Source organism: Carya illinoinensis, chromosome 9 (assembly GCF_018687715.1).
Source record: "Carya illinoinensis cultivar Pawnee chromosome 9, C.illinoinensisPawnee_v1, whole genome shotgun sequence".
In the NCBI taxonomy this organism is placed as follows: Eukaryota; Viridiplantae; Streptophyta; class Magnoliopsida; order Fagales; family Juglandaceae; genus Carya; species Carya illinoinensis.
Genome location: NC_056760.1, coordinates 24,235,693 through 24,256,174, shown reverse-complemented (window position 1 = coordinate 24,256,174; position 20,482 = coordinate 24,235,693). Strand labels below are relative to the sequence as shown.

Sequence of the window (20,482 nt, the reverse complement as noted above, 5' to 3'; positions counted from 1 at the left end):
AACAATACTCAGCGCAAGGACATCAGGCCTTCCAGAAAGCAACAATAATCATCTTCATCCAATCAGACAATGACTCCAAGTCTAAGCCACGCAACTTCAAACAGCAGAAATACATGCCAAAGTGTCAATACTGTGAGCAACTTGGAGATGTTGCCAAATATTGTGCACAACTACAACCTCAGAAAGTCTCAGCTAATTGCCAACCACAAATTCCAGTCCAAACTAGAGGTGGTTAATAGACTCTACAGCCTTTCATAACATCACTTCTCAAGTGTCAAATCTGCAATTGCACTTGGAATATGATAAAACAGATGAGGTGCTTATCAAGGATGGTTCAGGTTTGAAAATCACTCGTTCAGGTTTGAAAATCACTCATTCAGGTTCTCTCACTTTGCCTTTTCCTAAATGCAATTTTCAAATTCAAAATACTCTTTGTGTTTTGAGTATTAACAAAAATTTAATCTCAGTCCATCACTTTACAAAACACAATAACGGGTTTCTTGAATTTCATCCCAATGTTTTTTTTGTCAAGGATCAGAGAACGAGGGAGACTCTTCTTCAAGGCAAGTGTGAGAATGGTGTCTATCCTTACCAAAAATCAGTGCATTTAAACCTATTGCAATGGTTCATGAATGCACGTCACTAACTGGCTGGCACCAATGCCTTGGCCATCCCTCCCCCAAAGTAGTTGCAAGACTAATAAAGTCATTTTCATTCCTATTGTTATAAACTCTTCTCTTTCTTATGCTTTTAATTCTTGTTCTATCAATAAATCTCATAGATTACCTTTTCATAAACATGGTCTCACAAGCTTGGCTCCTTTTGATCTAATATACATAGATGTTTGGTGTCCATCCCCACAAACCAGCATTCAAAATCACAAATATTATGTAATCTTCATTGATAACTTCACCAAATATGCTTCGTTTTTCCTTCTACAAAATAAATCTAATGTGAGAATCGTTTTTCCTCAATTTTACAAGATGATTGAAAATCGATTCAATTCTAAAATCAGGAGTCTATATTTGGATAATGGAGGAGAATTCATTGCACTTCAATCTTTTCTCACACTTCATGGCATCAGCCATTACACTACAGCGTCACACACTCCTAAACAAAATGGAGTCTTAGAGTGATGCCATAGACACATTGTTGAAACAGGAAAAACTCTCTTTAGTCAAGCAGGTCTTCATTCTACATTCTGGTCCTATGCTTTTGCTACAGCCACGTACCTCATAAATAGGTTGCCATCTCCAGTTCTTAATCATAAATCTCCCTTTCAAAGCTTGTTCAATGCAGCACCAAATTATCTCAAACTCAGATCCTTTGGTTGCCTATGTTTCCCATGGCTTAAGCCTTACAACAACAACAAGCTTGAACCCAAGTTTGTCCCGTGTGTGTTCCCAGGTTACTCGACTACACAAAGTGCCTACCTTTACTTACATACACCAACTCAACCTCTATATGTCTCTCGACATGTAACCTTCGATGAGAATATATATCCTGCGTCTCAAAAGCAGGCAACTCAAGAGTCCAAAGTACCCAAATCAACTCCTTGCTTTTATGGACCTCTACTGCAACTTGCATTACCATACACCCAACCTGCACCAGCACCAAGCATCACACCACCTCAAGAAGAGAGCTTTCTCCATCCTATGAATCCAAACGATACAACAACCACCTCAACAACTCAGGTAAATTCTTCACCCCCTGTTGTTTCTCAATGGACTCATATCATGACTACTTAGTCCATGAATAATATTTTTTGTCCAAAACAATTTCATACCACCACCAAACACCTATTGCCTAAATCGGTTGAGCCCACATGTGTTAGTCAAGCACTAAAAGATCCACTTTGGTGTAGAGCCATGTTTGAAGAAATTACAACATTGCTTAATCATGGAACTTGGGAACTTGTTCACATGCTTCTAGACAAAACCATGTAGGCTGCAAGTTTGTGTTTCAGATCAAAAGGAGTCCAGATGGAACCATTAGTAGACACAAAGCATGCTTAATTGCTAAAGGGTTCTGCCAAAGGCTATGCATAGATTACTCTTAGACATTCAATCTGATTGTAAAACAAGCAACAATTAGGCTGATAATTTTGATTGTTGTAATGAATGGATGGTCACTTTGGCAACTCAACATCAATAATGCATTTCTTCATGGCAGCCTTGATGAAATAGTGTTTATGCATCAACCTCCAGGCTTTGAAGACAAATCCAAGCCACACTTTGTTTGCAAACTAAAAAAAAAAGCATCTATAGCTTGAAGCAAGCCCCACAGCAATGGTACAAGGTACTTCGAGATGCACTACTCAGCTTTGGCATTGTGCACTCAGCTACAGACACATCTCTATTCATTTTTACATCTAACAATGTCTTATGCTATTGTCATATGTACGTTGATGACATAATTATTACAGGAAATAAATCGACATTTGTTACAAGCATCATCGAAAAAATCAGCAACAAATTCTCTGTAAAAGACATGGGAAATCTACACCTTTTTCTGGGTATTGAAGTTTGTTGCCCAGATGACTAACACAAGAGGGGGGTGAATTGAGTTGTATTAAAAAAAATAACAATTATAAATCAAATATATAATATAAAAAATAAACAAAATATGAAATAACAATAAATATAAAGAGTAAGGGTAAGAGAGAAGCAAACTCAGTATGTTAACAAGGTTCGGCCCCACTGCCTACGTCCTAACCTCAAGCTACCCCTTGAGGATTTCCAAATTCACTATTCAACCTCCTTCAGGTGGAGATAGAAACCTATTACACCTTTGAACAACACCGCTACAAAGGATCCGTATAGAACACCCTCTACACTTGCAATCACCTTACACGTGGTGATTCAACTATTCCTCGTGTAGAATACTTTCTACACACACAAGGGTTATACACACCCTTTTTCTGATACAAGAGCTGATAGTGGGTAGGTTATCAGAAAACACTCCTCAATGAGTGAAATAAGAACAATACAACGCAAACTATATCTCTCAAAATGAACAAGGATTAAGGCTCAATGCTTAGAGAAGAGAGAATGAAAGCTTTGAATGAATGTTGTATGCTCTTGGTGTTGTAAATGTGAAGCTCTCAAATGATCTATTTATAGGCATATGAAACTTCATATTCAAATTTAAAAAGATTCACATGTCAAAGACAACATCATTCACTTTTTTCAAAAAATTCAAATAAAAGGTTCTTCTTTTTCAATTGTCAAAGACAACATCATTCATTTTTTCAAAAAAATCAAACCTAATCTTTTACTTTTGGCATATGACAAAATGAGCACACTTTCTTTTTCAAAAAATTCAAACCTAATCTTTTACTTTTTGCATATGACAAAATGAGCACACTTTCTTTTTCAAAAAATTCAAACCTAATCATCTACATTTTGTATAAGTCTAAAAAAGCATCAATCACTTTTGAAAATATTCAAATAAAACATGCACATGTGAAAGATGACAATCAATCATCTTTAATATTTTCAAAGTTCAACCCTTTAATCAAGGCATGCACATGCAAAAGATGACAATCAATCATCTTTCAAAATTTTCAAATTTAATTTTCAAAAATATTCATGCACATGTGGAAAATGTATTTTAATGCTTTATGATAAAATATTAATTTTGAGCATTAATCCTAATTTCGAATTTTAAGAGATTTACAATATTACTCTATGACTTTAATGTGAACTTGTTTCCTTCTTGCTCATGCTTGGTTCTTTGATGTGCTTGATTCCATTGTGTGAACAACTTGAGCTTGAAACTCCTGTATTCTTTGAATTCATTTGTTATCATCAAAATCCATGTGTAGATTTATAATCACATGAAACTTGAAACCTTGGGTTCAACAATCTCCCCCTTTTTGATGATGACAAATACAGTCAATAGGCTATCATAATTCATGCACAAACAGACAACTTCTCATTGGATTGCAACTAAAAGACTCCTAACATATCTCGAGAACACATTTTTCCACGGCATCCTTATCCAACAGAATAGTCCCTTAAAGCTAGTCACATATATTGATGCAGACTGGGCTACCAACACTGATACAAGAGTCTCAAAAACGGCATTCATCACCTTACTTGGATCAAACCCAATTGCATGGTTTGCTTGCAAGCAAAAAGTTGTATCAAGATCATCAACAGAAGCTGAATTTCATGCATTAGCTGCAGCAACATCTGAAATAGTTTGGCTTCATTCCCTACTCAATGAACTTGGTATAAAACTCATGCAGTATGTACAAGTCTTCTGTGACAACATTGGAGCTACTCAATTCAGCTCAAGTCATCTTCAACATACACCCATTAAGCACTTTGAAATTGATCTCTTATTTGTTCGTAATCTTGTCAAGAAGGGTCTTATAACTGTCAATCATGTTCACACCTTAGACCAGCTTGCAAATCTACTCACAAAGCCCCTATCCCAACAATGATTTTAGAATTTACGTTCCAAGATTGTAGTTACTAATGGCACCTCCATCTTGTGGGAGCATATAAGGAAAGCTGTAATTCCTCCCAAAATTAAGCAATCAAGCACAACAGCTCAAGCAACCAATTCCCACCAATCTAATTCTGCAATATCAAATTGTTAATGTGTAAATTGTATAGCTCATAGTTATAAATGTAAACTTATTAGGTAGTTATAGAATAGCTTTATTTTTGGTTTAACTCAAGCCTTTCAAACGTGTATATATATACCTACTTTGTAAATGAAATTGTGTGTGAGTCATTACATTCAAATTAGTCACTCTTGGCTTCTCTGTTTCTCTATACAGAGCACCATGTTGACGGCCAAAATTAAAAGGGCACATTGGACAAGATTCTGTAGTTTACCAAAAAAAAGAAAATGATGCAGTCGTTATATCACATCCAATTAAAGAAAGATATTTGTAATCTGTATGTCTTTCAGCATTTAAATAATTAAAAAAATGTATATTGAGCATGTTACATCGGCTAGACAATAGTAAACAAAAGTAAGTGAAAAATCAAAAGAATTATAAAATAAATGAAGATAAATAGTTTAAAAATGAAAATATCATGAAGTTAAATTATTAAACTATTTATTAACAATATAATAAACAAAAAAAATATTACCATGTTGGAAGGATCACTCCTCACGGATGACCACCCCTTGGGTGCTCCGAATCAGGCCAACCACCCAAAGGGGAGGCCAAGGCTACAACTTATTGTGCAAATTTGGGCTGCCCAATGATGGTTGTCAGGGCTATCCCGTGGGTGGCCCCGACAGCACCCGAGGGGGCTGCTCATTGGTGGGTGACATCGAATCTACCCACATGGTGGTCCTGCAGCTACATAATGGTACTGAAAATCCTTGGAATAATAGTTTTCCTATTTAGTTTTTTACATTTTCTTCAAGTTAACAAAGGCTATATCTATATTTTTTTGGTTCACCAACTCAACATGCCTCTCCCACCATTGGAGGTACTACTTATCATTGATCATCCATGACTAGTAGTAGTTGTGGCGCCTCTCAATCATTCTCAGTCAAGGAACATAGTGAGCAAGACGCAAGCTATTTAGCTACATTTCTTATGATCATAGAAATCATGTGTGCTCATATGTTGGGCACATGTGTGTATCCAAATTACATTGATATAAGTAAAGAATATTATTCGAATGCTAATACTAGTGTTATCAAATAAGTTGTACAAATACTATTTCATTAATAAGAATATTTGTATGTTACTATTCCTTCATCCCAAATGTAATTACACACCATCATTCAATCATCGCCCACATAAAAATACATAACACCATACATTGTACATCGCCTAATTGTAATAAACATATTAAATTTGACAAAGATATTAAGACTAAACAGAGATAGCCCCCTCTCCCTCGATGGCTACTCCTCGGGGTGGGTCGGTCCTTTTTCCTCAAAATAACCCTCTTAAACTACATTTACATCAAGGTCTACAATACCAAGAGACAAACTGTAGTGGGATTATCACAATTAGATTTCAACAAAATCTTAGTAAGTTAAAACCCATAGTAGTATTAACAATGAAAGACAAAACACATTTATCATAAGTATGTAAAAAAGGCAGAAAACACATATATGTTAAATATGGCAATGAATCACCATTTGACTAAAACACTTATATTCATAAGCATGGCGAGGAATCACCTTGAGCAAAACACATATCCAAGAATCTTTACACATAACACCATGTACGGGAAATCACTTCACCCATTCAGTGTATGGGAATCCCTCTATCCGGCCAATATGTGAAACACATTCACCAAAACATAATGAGGAATCACTCCACGCATTTGACACTGGAAATCTCTCTACTCAATCAATACGTGAAATATATCCACCAAATCATAACGGAAATGCTCCACCTAGTTAACAATGGGACTCTCTCTACTCACATTATCATGTGGAACCATACAGAAACGTCCCATCCTGATCAACACAGAGAATCCCTGCCTAAGTGAAATGCTAGCAATGTGTCACCAAGAATGGTATGGGGAATCACTCAACACGATTCCCGAAGTACTGATCACCTTGAAATCACATCACTTGAAATCTCATCATTAAAGTAAATCAACAACCATAATTAGAAAAATATGCACTTTCATGTCACTCAAAGTGCTTCCCATTTCATAACGAGCTTGGCTTTGCCCATTGCTTGCCTTTTGTACGATGAACACATCATTTGCTCGCTAGGTGTTAAGCAAAACTTCCTAATCACCTTACTTTCTTCATGTTGCTCATACTGTCCATGCTTGCCAGAACGTGCTACTCACCTTAATTCATCCTTGGTTTCACGTTACTTGTTTGGCTACCTTCTCCTTGCTAGCACTCTACTCGTGTGAAGGGATTCCTTCCCTCAGTTCAGCGCAATTGTCATAGTAGTCCTTTGTACGGCCACATATCACCACACCAGCACAGATCTAAGCATTCATTTGACGAGAGTCACTTCTAGCTAAATACATGATGGCTTTTCGGCCATTTTATGGATTTTTTTTATATTTGTTTAAAAAATTTTCTTGTCTTCTTTTTAGGTACTTTTAGCCTCAAATCTATAGCCAACCACCACCCATAGCTGGACATGTAGCTAACCAGCAATCTCTTGGTGAGTGATTCGATAATACCACTAAGCGCCTCCACATTTTGGTAGGAAAATGAGCCACGTGTGCCAATGGTAGTTCACATGGCTCTTATGCTTTACTGGTTTTTATTATTGCATATTTTTTTTTCTCCTTTCTACCTAAACTTTTATGCTTCTTTATTTGGTAGTTACCTTTGTGTGTTCCATTATCCAACAATACAGGAGAAGGGATTTTCAATGATAGCCTTAAGTACAAATAGTTGCGAAACATACTAGTGCTGGTGAACTCTCATTTAACTATGGAAAATGTTAAGTAGCCCCTCATTTTGTTCCCTCAATTCGACCGCTCATGTTTTGTAATTTTTTTTTTCTTAATGATTAAGAAAGTAACTATTAGTGAATATGTGTATTTTTTTAAATATTGAAATATGCTTAAAGAATGTTTGAAAGAAAAAGATTTGAAAGTGCACTAAAGGGCACACCCATCGATACATGCTAGGTGGCCCCTAGCAATGTTCTTTAACTAAACATGCTGCCTCTATGACAACCTTTTCGCAATTACAAGTGGAACAATTATGGGACCAGAATCATTAGATCCAATTTCTCAATTTGTTTTTGTTTTCTATATCTAATAATTCGACTATTTAGGGGCAGATGGGATCAACGAGAATATTCCCATTTTTATGATCCTGGAATCAAGGGATTTGGGTTTTAACCCAATACCCATAGTGGAGGAAACTCATTATGACAATCCTCTTATTTCTTCCAATAAGATTACCACCACAATTTCAAATCCGTGTGATAAAACCACAAATATTTCCAAGGAAAAAGTACAAGGCATAACCACTAAAAGGCCTATGATCACCAAGCCTAAAGCTCTAGACCCTTTCCCCATCTCAAAGAAATTTAAAATTCAGCTCACACATGAAAGGAGCCAAACTCTAGATGAATTGGTGGTGGCTACTATACAGTCCCACCAAATTCAATGAATTGTCCAAGTTGAAACTGTTGAGGGCTTGGCAACCCTTTGACAATTCAAGAACTTCACTTTCTAGTGAAGACAAAGTCACAAAACGTGATTTTTTTTTTGTGGAAACCAAATTTGGTAGAGACAAAATAAGGAACTCAGAAGTAAGCTTGGATTCGATCACTGTTTTAATGTTAACAGTAAAGGTAGAAGTGGGGGATTCGCTCTTCTTTGGAATACATAGTTGAACGTGGAGATGATTTCATACACCAGCCGGCACATTTATGTTCAGATTATTTCATTACTAGATAGATCAAAAGGGCTTTTAACAGGCTTTTATGGCAACCCCATCACGGCTAAAGTGTCTGTGAGTTGGAAGTTGCTCCAAGCTCTTAAATCCTCTAAGAGCTTTGTGTTGGAGATTTCAATGAGATCATCCAACAAAATGAAAAGTATGGAGCATCTAGAAGGCCTTAGAGTCAAATGGTGAATTTTAGAGTAGCTCTGGATGACTATGATCTTAATGATCTTATTTACCTCTCGAATAGATACACAGGGGCAAATAATAAAGAATGACCAAATTTCACTAAGGAAAGGTTGGATTGAGCCTTGGGAAATATTGCTGGGCTCAACTTGTTCAAACACCACATGGTGCACCATCTTGTAGCAATCAAATCATATCATAGGCCTATCCTTATTTCTTTGCAATGTCACCCCCTCACTAAAGAAGCAAGAGAGAATCTTCATATATGAATCAAACTGGAGTAAAAAGGAAGGCTGCAATGCTGTGATCAAAACTGCTTTGTATGGCCCTAACATTTGTTCTAATAAAGTGCAAGTGGCTACTAATGGCCTTAAGAGATTTCAATTGAGTTTGCAACGGCAGAGTAAAGATATGCACAAAAGCCAAGGGAAATTACTAAAGCCCAAACTTGATCTACTAAACTTTTTAAAAGAGGTTAATGACAGCCAACTGCATAAAGAGATAAAGTCTTTGCAGCATGAGGTTGATTCCCTCTTGGAAACTAAAAACACAAAAATGGAAACAGAGGGCAAGACAAGCTTGGCTGAAGGATGGGGACAAAAACACAAAGTTTTTTCACAAGTGTGCTAGCAAGAATTGTGAGATTAATTAGATAAAAAAGATCTTGAATGGGGCATGTCAGGAAACCACAAATGGTGGTGAGATTAGTTTAACCTTCAAGTAGTATTTCTCTGAGTTATTCACTACCTCCAATCCGGTAGGTATTGAAGAATGTCTATTACCTTTGAAACCAATTGTGACTGAAGACATGAAATTCATTCTCACTAAACAGTTCACTGGCTTGGAAGTCAAGGAGGCCATTTTTAGCATGAATCCATTAGGTTCCCCTGGACCTAATGAATTCACTACTACCTTCTATTAGGAACATTGGGATACAGTGGGACCGGTGGCTTGGCAGTGCTACAGTGCTCGACTTTCTTAACATTGGTAAATGGTCTGAAGGATTGAATGACACCTACATGGCTCTAATTCCAAAGAAAAGCTCCCCATCTAAGTTTTTAGATTTCATGCTTATCAGCCTTTGCAATGTTCTCTATAAAATCATTGCTAAGGTGATGGCCAACAGACTAAAGCACATCTTGCCAGATATCCTTTCTCCCACTCAGTCAGCTTTTGTACCTAGTAGACTCATCACAGATAATGTGATAGTGGCCTTTGAATCAATGCACTCCATGAAAATTAGGATGAGAGGAAGGGAAGGTTTTATGATCCTTAAACTTGGCATGAGCAACGCCTATGATAGGATTGAATGGAGTTTCCTTATATCTATCATGGAGAAGTTGGGATTTGCTAATAGATGGATTGATCTTACTATGAAGTATGTTTCCTCGGTCTCCTACTCTCTGCTTATTAATAGAGTTCCTCAACCAAAATTTAGCCCAACAAGAGGTATCATGCAGAGGGATCCTTTTTCCCCTACTCTTCATACTCTTCATCCTTTGCATTGAAACTCTCAATTCTATACCAAACAAATTAGAATCATATGGTTTGATCACTATTCTTCCATTAGGAAGAAACAAGATTCACATTGATAATTTTTTTTTTTTGCAAATAACATTTTGTTGTTTAGCAAGGCAAATTCTTTGAAGTGGAGCATGTTGTTCTCTTTGCTAGACTCTTATGAAAAGGCATATGGTTAAAGGCTAAATAGAAAAATGACCTTGCAGGCAAAGAAGTATTCTTAAAATTTGTTACACTATGGGTATTTTTAAACTACCCAAGCAATTGTTGCATGATCTAAACAAACTTGTGAAAAACTATTGGTGGGGTCAACAAAACCAAGAGCCCAAAATACATTGGGTAAGCTAGAAGCAAATGAGGAAATCAAAGAACATTGGAGGCCTTGGCTTTAGGGACTCTGAAAACCTTAATATAGCCTTAATTGCAAAGCAATGCTGGAGGTTAATTCAACAACCTTCCACTCTTGCAACTGAGGTCCTCAAAGGCAAGTATTTTCCAAATACTTCTTTCTCTAAAGCTAAGGCTGGGCAGAATTCATCCTATTTATGAAAAAGCTTTCTGGTAGCTAGATATTTGCTTGAAGAATGTCAAATTTGAAAAATAGGAGATGGGGAATCTGTTTCTCTTTGGAATGACAAGTGGCTTCCTCAACAAAGTACTTTCAAAGCCCAAAGCTCCATTCAATTCCTCCAAGCAAACACCAAAGTCTCAATTCTTATTAACAAGGATACTACATAGTGGAAACGCTCCCTTGTGGATGCAATTTTCTCTAAGGAAGAGGTTATTCTGATTAAATCTATCCCTATTAGTCCCAATAGCAGACCAAATAAGCTCATTTGCAGGTGTAACCAATCTGGGGTCTTCAATGTCAAAAGTGCATACCACCTAAAAACAGAAATGGAAGAAAGGAAATTTGGCCAATCTTCATACTGTTCAAAATAGAAGGAACCATGGACTAAAATATGGCATCTGGCCCCACCTAATGCAAACAAAAATTTTCTCTGGAGAGTTTGTCTAAATGCTCTTCCAACCAAGGCAAATTTGTTGAGAAGGAAAGTGGTTGATAACTCAATGTGTGAAGTCTGCAAGTAAGAACCTAAAACTACTGTGCATGCTCTTTGTGATTGTCCCTTAGTGTGTCGTGTTTGGGGTTCATGTGCCAACAAACTCCAAAAGTCTGCGTATCAGAATCAGTCTTACAAAGAAATAGTTTAAGCACTATGTGAGACTTTAGGTGAAGCTAAATTTCTTGAGTTTGCTATCATTTCGTGGAAGATCTGGAAGAGAAGAAATATTATGTTTTACCGACAGTTTCACTCATCCCAACTCTCCGATACAACAGTCAAGATTACTACTAGAAGAACTCAAGCAAATTTGAAGTGCAAACAACCTGTTTGTTTCTGTTAAGGCCCTGCTAAAAAATGAGAAGCTACTCCAAGTGGTAAAGTGAAGTTAATTTGGGATGCAGCTTAATTTGTATGTGGTTCATTGCAAATTGGGAATTGGAGCAATCATTGGTTATTGGGAAGGGAAAGTTTTGGCTTCATTGAGAATGAATAAGGACATATCTTGACCCTTGTCTAGCAGAATCTCTAGCAGCTTTCCAAGCCACTCCTTTTTATAAATATCTGGGCCGGCTACAAAGACACCTTTAGAAGGAGATTCACTGAGTTATCAAAGGCCTCAATTCCACGGTAGAGATTGATTCTTATCTAGAGATGCTTATTGCAGATATAAGATCCTCTTTGGCTACCTTTAATTCTATTTCTATGATGCATACTAAGAGGACTAATAACAAAGTGGCTCATGCTTTAAGTAAATTAAGATGCTTTAAGCATAAGGGATTCAATCATTGTTTTGGAGGAAGTTTCTTCATGTATTCATTCTGTTTTATATATAGAGTTATATAAATAAAGTATGCTTATCATTAAAAAGAAAAAAGAAAAAATATTACTCGAGAAAAGAAAGTGTCGCTTCTTTGTGAAGAGTCTCCAATTAATTATTATTACAAATAAAAGACCTAATATTACGAATGAAAAAGGTACATAATTCACCCCCTTTTTTTTAATCTTTTTTAAATTTCCTTAACTATCTCTAGAGTACATTTTTTGTAGACTATCACCTAAAATAATCCTGCCACTCATATTCATGCATGCTGTTCTTTAACCCCCAAAAAAATATCGGAAGTTATGGCCCATGCAATTACAGGGGATGTATCCATTAAGTATCGAAACTCTTTCATTAGGCAAGTTAGCCAATTGCATAATGCTCCTAGCAGAAGAAGGCCTAAAAAAATAATTTAAATATGATTTTTTTTCAAATACCTCATTAAAAAAAGTAATTAACTCAATGAGAGAATATAAAAAATATTAAATAGATATTATGTCGTTATTATTTTTAAAAGTATCACACATAATAATTATTTCATATACTCTCATTTTAAGAATACATTTATTTTTTATCATTAGTAATTTAATATATAATGTAAAAATTATAAATAATAAAATCTAATTTTTGAATGTTCATAAAATTTTTTATATAATCATTTGAAGAGGCAATGACCCACTTTTTCCCAAATGTATAGGTTGTTTATACAACTTTATTGACAATAATAATTATAATTACTTTTATGGCTTGTTTGAATACTAAATATATCTCACAATATCTGTGAATATTAATGAAATGGTTTGAGTTAAGATATTTATTGAATTTTGTGAAATGAGAAAAAAAAAAGTTAAATTTGAGAGTAGTTGAGAATACCTAAAAATAGTTGTGTTCCTTAATGGGTCGTAAAAGTCTAAAGCATGTATTGTAAAACTAGATTTGACAAAATCTTCTCTAAATAAAAAGTTTTTTAATAAAGTTAGCTATCAGTTGAAAATGTGATGTAAAATCTTAATCAATAATTTTACTTTACAAAACTATAGGTGTTATTTTTTTAATAAAAATATAATGTAAAAATAAAAATAAATTTATTTAATTTTAGGTTTTTTTTTTTTTTTTTGACATAAATGAGTAGGCAATGAATGAGAGGTACTTGACTGGTCAGCACTTTGTGTTGAGATATCGTAGAGGAATGACTTTTATTTTGAAACTAATTCATGGCAATTGGATTTGTATGAACTATTTTACCTGTCTATCTTTTTCTTGTTTAAGACTTTTAAGTTAACTGGTAATTGGCCAGCTACGTACCTGTATTTCAATTGTTATATATTTCCTTTATAGTATATAAAGAGGTTTGTAGTATAATAAAATGGAGGGTGAGATCGTGGGTTCCAAACCTCAGGAAGGAGTCATGTTTTTGTAGAAATAAAATAAAAATAATAATAATAAGGAAAAAATAAAAGTCGTGAATCTAATTGTCACGTGTGATGTGTACATGGTGCAGAAAAATACAAAGAATCGAAAATAAAAAGAATAGGACGGTGCCTGTTGGTGGCTCCCGCTGGGAGCTACTAGGCAAAAAAAAATTTTTGTCTTTTTGATTTTATTTTTAAATTATTTTTTAATACTTTTAAATATTTTAAAAAAATATAAAAAAATTATAATAATATTATAAAAAAATTACTTAATCATTAAGAAAAAGAAAAAATTAAAAAAAATAAAATAGGGCCAGCGGTGGCCTCAACGGGAGCCACCAGCGGTGGCTCTATCATTTTTTAAAAGAATATTTAAAATTAGACACGACATATTTTGACGTAAGATGAAATAAAAATTTATGAGAAATGTTTTAGGAATAGTTGTTAGATGAGTCTAAGATTAGATTTTAAGATATTGGATAAATAGCAAAAACAGATAATTTTTTTACGTATAATATTTTTAATTTTTGTTATTCATAAAATTAATTAGAGTACTGAGGTTTATATGTTTAGGACCCAAAAATATCTTTTAAATGAGAAGACTTGACCTTTAATCCATACACGCATGCATGCCAATATATTAAATGATGGGATGATCAGTTGTTGGGCAAAACGTGTGGTATGCAATGTATCGCATAAAGTAGGGAGCCAAGGAGAATAATTAGGCAATAATTAAGGCAGAAAGGAGCAGTTTTGATTGCAGTATTATATATTTATTTCTTTAAGGAGTGATATTTGTGTCCATTTATGATTTATCTGCTACTTTTGCACTTGGACGGTCGACGTCTCTGTCTTGAAATGGTACAGCCACCGACCAACGTAGACGTGACTTTGGAAGTCCTTTTAGATCATCCCACCAGCTTGCACCACTTTCTTCTACCTCTTCACTTCATCTATCTATTTATACAAGAAAAAATTTAGTTATAAATATAATTATATATTAATATGTATACTAATCTATTATAATTAATTAAAAAATAAATTTTATTAAAAATAATATTAATTTAAATTTTAAATATAAAAGAATCAATATTGATATGTAAATTAATATACCGTTTAATTTGTTTATATGAAACAAAACTCTTTATATAAATATAACTCAGTACCCTTCTCTTGTTAAAATTAAAAATAATATATCTATGTATTAATTATTTATTTTTTGATCAAGGTTATGCTTGAAAACACAATTTTTTCAGGTATTCGATCTCATATATATATTCTCAAATATTTCATCTTCAAATATTACTAAAATATAAAATACTTTTTAATTTCATTTTTTAAAATTTTTAATTTAATTATTACAATTTTTCTAAAATTTCAAACAAAATAAAAAATAGAACTTTTTCAAGTTTCAAAATAAAAATTATATTTAAACAATATTTTAACTTTATAATATTTTTATTTAACTTTTTCTCTAATTTTTTAAAATAAAATAAAATATTTTAATTCAAACTATTTTACTATTATTCAAAGTTATATCTAAACGAGACATAAATGAAACTAGCAAACTTATGAGTTATTTCGGTTATAAGATCGACCGCGATGGCTCACATAGTTAATTTCTAATATATATATATATATATATATATATATATATTGCAAAAGAAATTTGTAAAAAATAATTACAAGTTTTCTTCTTTTTTAAAGTATGACTCATTTCGAATTAATATAACTATACAATTATCAAAAGTTGTTAATTATAACTCTAAACACTCACCTTTTTTTATTAAAAAAAATAATCAAACCTTTTAAACTGTACCCTTTTATCATATATATTACATCAACTATTTTTTTTTAAGAATAATTCTATATTTTTAATCCAACAATAGTGTGGCCGGGTCATAAAGTCTTATAAATAAACTACATTTAAATATTGAGATGAATTAAGATGAATTGAGTTGGGTTCAAAACGTGAAACGTATGCAATGATGTAAGTATGTCTTGCCACTTTTTTCCAATACCTGATATTTACCCTACGTGAAGATTTTGCACAAATATGATTAGATATTTATAGGTTTAAAAGGTTTAAGTCTCCTATTATTTTTAAAATATGGTAGAATTTATTATTAGAAAAATAATTTTTTTACAAGAATTGTAAATTTAGTCACTCCCTTTAAAAAAAAATGTGTAAAACTTATGTCTGATTTAAATAATGAATTGAAATGAGACGAGTTGAGTTAAAAATTAAAAGTTAAATAAATATTATTATAATTATTTTAAAATTTGAAAAAATAAAATTATTTTTTATATTTTTTATATAAAATTTAAAAAAATTATAATAATTAAATAAAATAAGATAAATTGCACTAAAATTGTATAAATTATTTCTGTCAGCCGGCGAGGCCCCCATATTCATTTCGCTTGTAAAAGCATCATGATTGGGCGGTGTGGCAGCAGATTGAACAGTGTAGTGGAGTTTATCAGACGTACACTCCGAATCCTTGGAGACAAAAGAGCAGTGACATGCATCCACGTAACAGCTCACTAAGAGACGAGAATACGTTGACCCCACGTGGGTCCTACAATAGCTATCCTGTAATCCGGAGTTGTTGTTTTTCATCTATACGTTTCCTACAAGCCTACAAGGCTACAATCCGACCTTCCACTACTCCCAGTACCGCTGATCTCCCATGGTTGACAGGCAGGCATTCCTCCAAAGGCAGGCATACTCTTCAGGAATTTGAGGAAAAAGCAAAGCCTTTCTCTATGCTAGTAAGTAATGATCTGTTACCTTTGAGGGTGCTTTTATTCCCTCTTGCATGGCCAAAGAGTCATGATCTGAGTTTTTCATTATATATATTTGGCTTCTGGGTTATATATTGAAGAGAATAGAGATTATTTGGAGCTATATGCATCTTCGATCTGCAATATATATGTCTAGAAGTTTTATGTTTTGGTTAATATCTGCCTAAGTTATATAAACATTAGTTATATATATAGATATATGCATTCAAAGCCGTTTACGATCGAGAGATCATGATCGGGCTTTTTGTTTTTCTTTTTAAAGAAAGAAAGATGGTATTCTTAATTTTATTGATAACTTCTGCTTAAAAACGTGGAATTATAAATTTGAATTCGAAAAACAAAATGCTATGCTGATCACTGATTTCATCCTTTTCGGTTGTCTAATTATAATTATATGATGTTATGATATTTTGATTGTTGGATCCTATATACGGCCATTTTGATTAATGTCAGAGGGTGGAGAAGGCATTAATATCATCTTAAAATAGGAAGGAGATGCCTGCAATAATATTATTATATATTGTATTAATTGAGATATGCGAACTGGAAACCTATTTTTTGTTGTCATATTTATTACAAATTGTAGCTGTCTGCAGAATGGTGGGTTGTTCTTTTACCGAATGGTCACACTCAATATTACTGCATGCCGTGGTTGTAGTACTACTACTACTTCTACATTTCTTTTTTTATTTTTATTTTTTTTATAAAAATATTTTACATTCATTCATTAATATCACGCATTAGAAATTGAGAACTATTACAAATATAAAAAGATTACATAAAATAAACTCACAAACTGAGATGGGTTTATGTAATTTATTAGATCTGCTTTGTAATAAAAATAATTTTATAATCTGATGTACCATATTAAGCCATATCAGTTTATGAGTTTATTTGTACGTAATCCATTTGTAGTTAAAGTATTTTCCTTAAAAATTTGACCTGAAATATACATTACATGCCAACTATAATATTAATAACATTCCAGTACACAACAGTATTACTACTGAACCATACATAAATACCAGCGTTGATAATTAAGGTACCATATATAAATGACATGCTAGTGGTAGAGAATATATTTAAGTGCTCGAAACACTACTTGATTATAATAATGTTAAACTAATGTGATTAGTTGTATCAATTTTTTTTAATATTTAATCAATCATATTACTGGAATGTATAAAAGAATACATAAATGATTGTATATAAAATTTTTATTATAATAATTACATATCGAGGGACGTGTGATATTATTATTATTTTTTTATCATGTCATGTCAATTACAATTTTCATTACGTGACATGCATGGATAGGATGAGTTCCACATTATCCATTTTCTTAGAAGAATTCTTTTTAAGTTTTGGCAAATCAATAATATTGAAATGAGTATTGCATCACCCACATGGAGCCAGTAACCGACCTTTGAAATCTCGTTCCAGGCGACTCATAGGGGTACTGGTATTATAAGTTCCACTTTTGTCAACATTTTTCGAATATAGGATCATAATAATATTAGAAATAGTATTTGTAATCGTGAATATATAAGTATCACGTAAATTAATTTTTAAAAAATAAATAAATATAAAATTTATATGAAAAAAAGTTAATTTTTTAATAATAGACCTTATTTATTTTTAAAATGATTACTTGACACTTGTAAATTTCACAATTATATATAGAATTACTTTAATAATATAACTATAAAAAATGGAATAGTCCATATAGTTCCTCCATTATTAATTTCCTTTTATCCTATGAAGAAAATTTATTAATTCATATTAATATTAAATATAGTCGTAGAATGTACAAGTGTCTCACAATTTTTTTAATAAAAAGTGAAATTTATTAATAAAAAATTAATTTTTTATTATAAATCTTATATTTGATTACTTTTAAAAAAAATTATAAAGCATTTACGCATACTATAAATATTATTATTCTTTTTTATAAATTTATGAGATTAATTAAATGCTAGATATATCTAAATAGTAATCTAAAATAAAGTTAGGTAATATGTCAGATCAATTATTGTTGTCACACACTCTAACGTCAAGCTCAGTCACACAGAGATTCTCGGTCTTTTATATACACACATCCGATAGCTTGTCGTGGCCGAATGTCATTTGGGCTACTTTCCTACAAACTTTTATTTTCCTCTTTTTAGGATTTTCTGGGAAATGATGTCACGCCATGCATACGAGCTCGAATCAGGAACAGCGGACTCCGTCGCATCCTCACCTCTTTCAGACCACCCTCTGTACACGATGCATGATCATCAGAACGCACACGTACGGTTCATGTGCAGTTTCGGCGGCAAGATCCTACCCAGGCCCCACGACAATCAACTTCGTTATGTCGGCGGCGATACACGCATAGTTGCCGTCCAGCGTTGCACCAACTTTTCGACCCTTCTCACAAAGCTCTCCGAGCTCTCAGGTACCACCGACATGAATATCAAGTACCAGCTTCCCAACGAAGATCTTGATGCTTTGATCTCAGTGTCGAGCGATGAAGACGTGGAGAACATGATTGACGAATACTACGACCGCTTGCGGCACAATCAGAACCACCCGAGGTTGGCCCGACTGCGGCTCTTTCTCTTTCCCAACGGTGACCAAATCTCCCGAACTAGCAGTATCAGCTCGCTTCTCAGAGGCTCAACCAACCGTGAACACTGGTTCCTTGACGCTATCAATGGAAGCTCTTCTCTCAGCTCGGGTCTCCAGCGTAACCAATCCGAGGTCTCTTCGATTGTCTCCGAGATACCCGATTTCCTGTTTGGTTTGGATAATTCGGATCAAGAAACTCAAACAAAATTAAAGAGCATTCGACCCACACTTACCCAAAAAACATCCAGTTTAGATATGGGTTCTCTTCCTCCGGCTACTGCTTCCACCTTTTGTTCATCATCATCGGCTCCCGGTGTGCCCCAGATACCAAACCTTCCTCCCGTCAAGACCAGACCCGATCTCCGGGATCGATATGAGGAAGGAGAGGATCAGCTCAATCATCAACCTGAGGGATTTACAGAGACAACTGAACCGCCTATATCGCAACCAACTGCGTACTCGGCCAGCGCCGAGATGCCGCATTACTTTCTGGATTCTCGTTATCATGGTCATGCTGCAGAGCCAGTGCCAGCAGTCTACTATGTTCCTGGGCAGATCCCACCCGGGAATGCTTCAGTTCAACCCATTTCTATACGGGCCCCTTATGTTCATCAGTACTTGACAGTGCCGGGTCAAGTACCGCTTAACTACCAATATCGGGTATCGGATGTCGGTCAGGTTTATGGTGGCGGGATGAGCCCAGTGACAGCGGCGTTTGAACCGTACGATGTTCAGGCGAGAGTGGCTCCTGATGGAGTGAATCGGCAGGTGTTCTACGGGGTTAAAAATCCGGGTATGGTTCCATTATATCGAAACATGGTGGTTCCGGGTGGAGAAGATTCGCAAGGCAATATCGTTTCAGAGGCAAAAACGGGTCGGGTCTCCCAGTAAATCTTTGATCGTAGTTGAGCTCTTGTAGCCAATGTAAGTAATGTTATTTGCTTAATCCTCCTAGCTCGCATATATAGTGCTTGCATGAAAAGGTGTGTAAAATTGAGGGTTCTATCTAATTGCTTGATCAAATTTGATGGTCCAATTAATATAGATAGACATGTGTTTGAGATATTAGAGAAGTGATAGTTGCAGTCATCATGAGTATGCAAGTACTGGGCAATTATTTTAGAAAAAGTGACAATATGAAAACCACGTGAAAAAAATTTAATTTTTTAATAGTAGATTACACTCTTTTTTTAAAATAATTGCATGGTGCTTGTGTACTTTACAACTATATGTAACATTACTCCTAAGAGATCTATCTATGTTTCTTCATAATTGAACCGTCAAATTTGATCAAACAAGTAGAAAATATCTCAAATAATGTTTAATATGTTGATTGAGTCAATGGATTGTAATTACTAATTGTACAAATATATTATTATTTTGTGTGATATATCCAATAATTATAGTCTAGTTTTTGTTCTTTCAAAAAAGGAAACGAATATATAGATGATTATGTGACACATAATTTATCCAAGGAAGATTTCTTTGCAAGTAAATATTTTTAGAAAAATGCTAGGTAGACTGATGGTCGATCTACCGATGGTTGCATTCCTTAGTTTTTTTTTTTTCTTAAATGTATTTCTTAATATTTAATAAAAGAAACTAAGAATGCACCAATCATTGCATTCTTATCTTATTTCCTTTTTTCAAATGGGTGTCGTTTAACAATACAAATAGTTTATCATTGAAATTAATAT

General features: G+C 33.9%; 1 protein-coding gene across 1 annotated transcript; it reads left to right on the top strand.

Moving 5' to 3' along the window:
- Nucleotides 1-15,982: 15,982 nt before the first annotated feature.
- On the top strand, nucleotides 15,983-20,175 carry LOC122277746. The gene is made up of 2 exons (XM_043087849.1): nucleotides 15,983-16,139; nucleotides 18,341-20,175. Exon 2 carries the CDS (start codon nucleotides 18,354-18,356, stop codon nucleotides 19,674-19,676), a length of 1,323 nt encoding a protein of 440 aa, XP_042943783.1. The 5' UTR covers nucleotides 15,983-16,139; nucleotides 18,341-18,353; the 3' UTR covers nucleotides 19,677-20,175.
- The last annotated feature ends 307 nt before the right edge of the window (nucleotides 20,176-20,482 follow it).

What these genes read in the sequence shown, in the direction of transcription:
- LOC122277746 (XM_043087849.1), top strand. Translation starts at nt 18,354, where the DNA reads ATGATGTCACGCCATGCATACGAGCTCGAATCAGGAACAGCGGACTCC.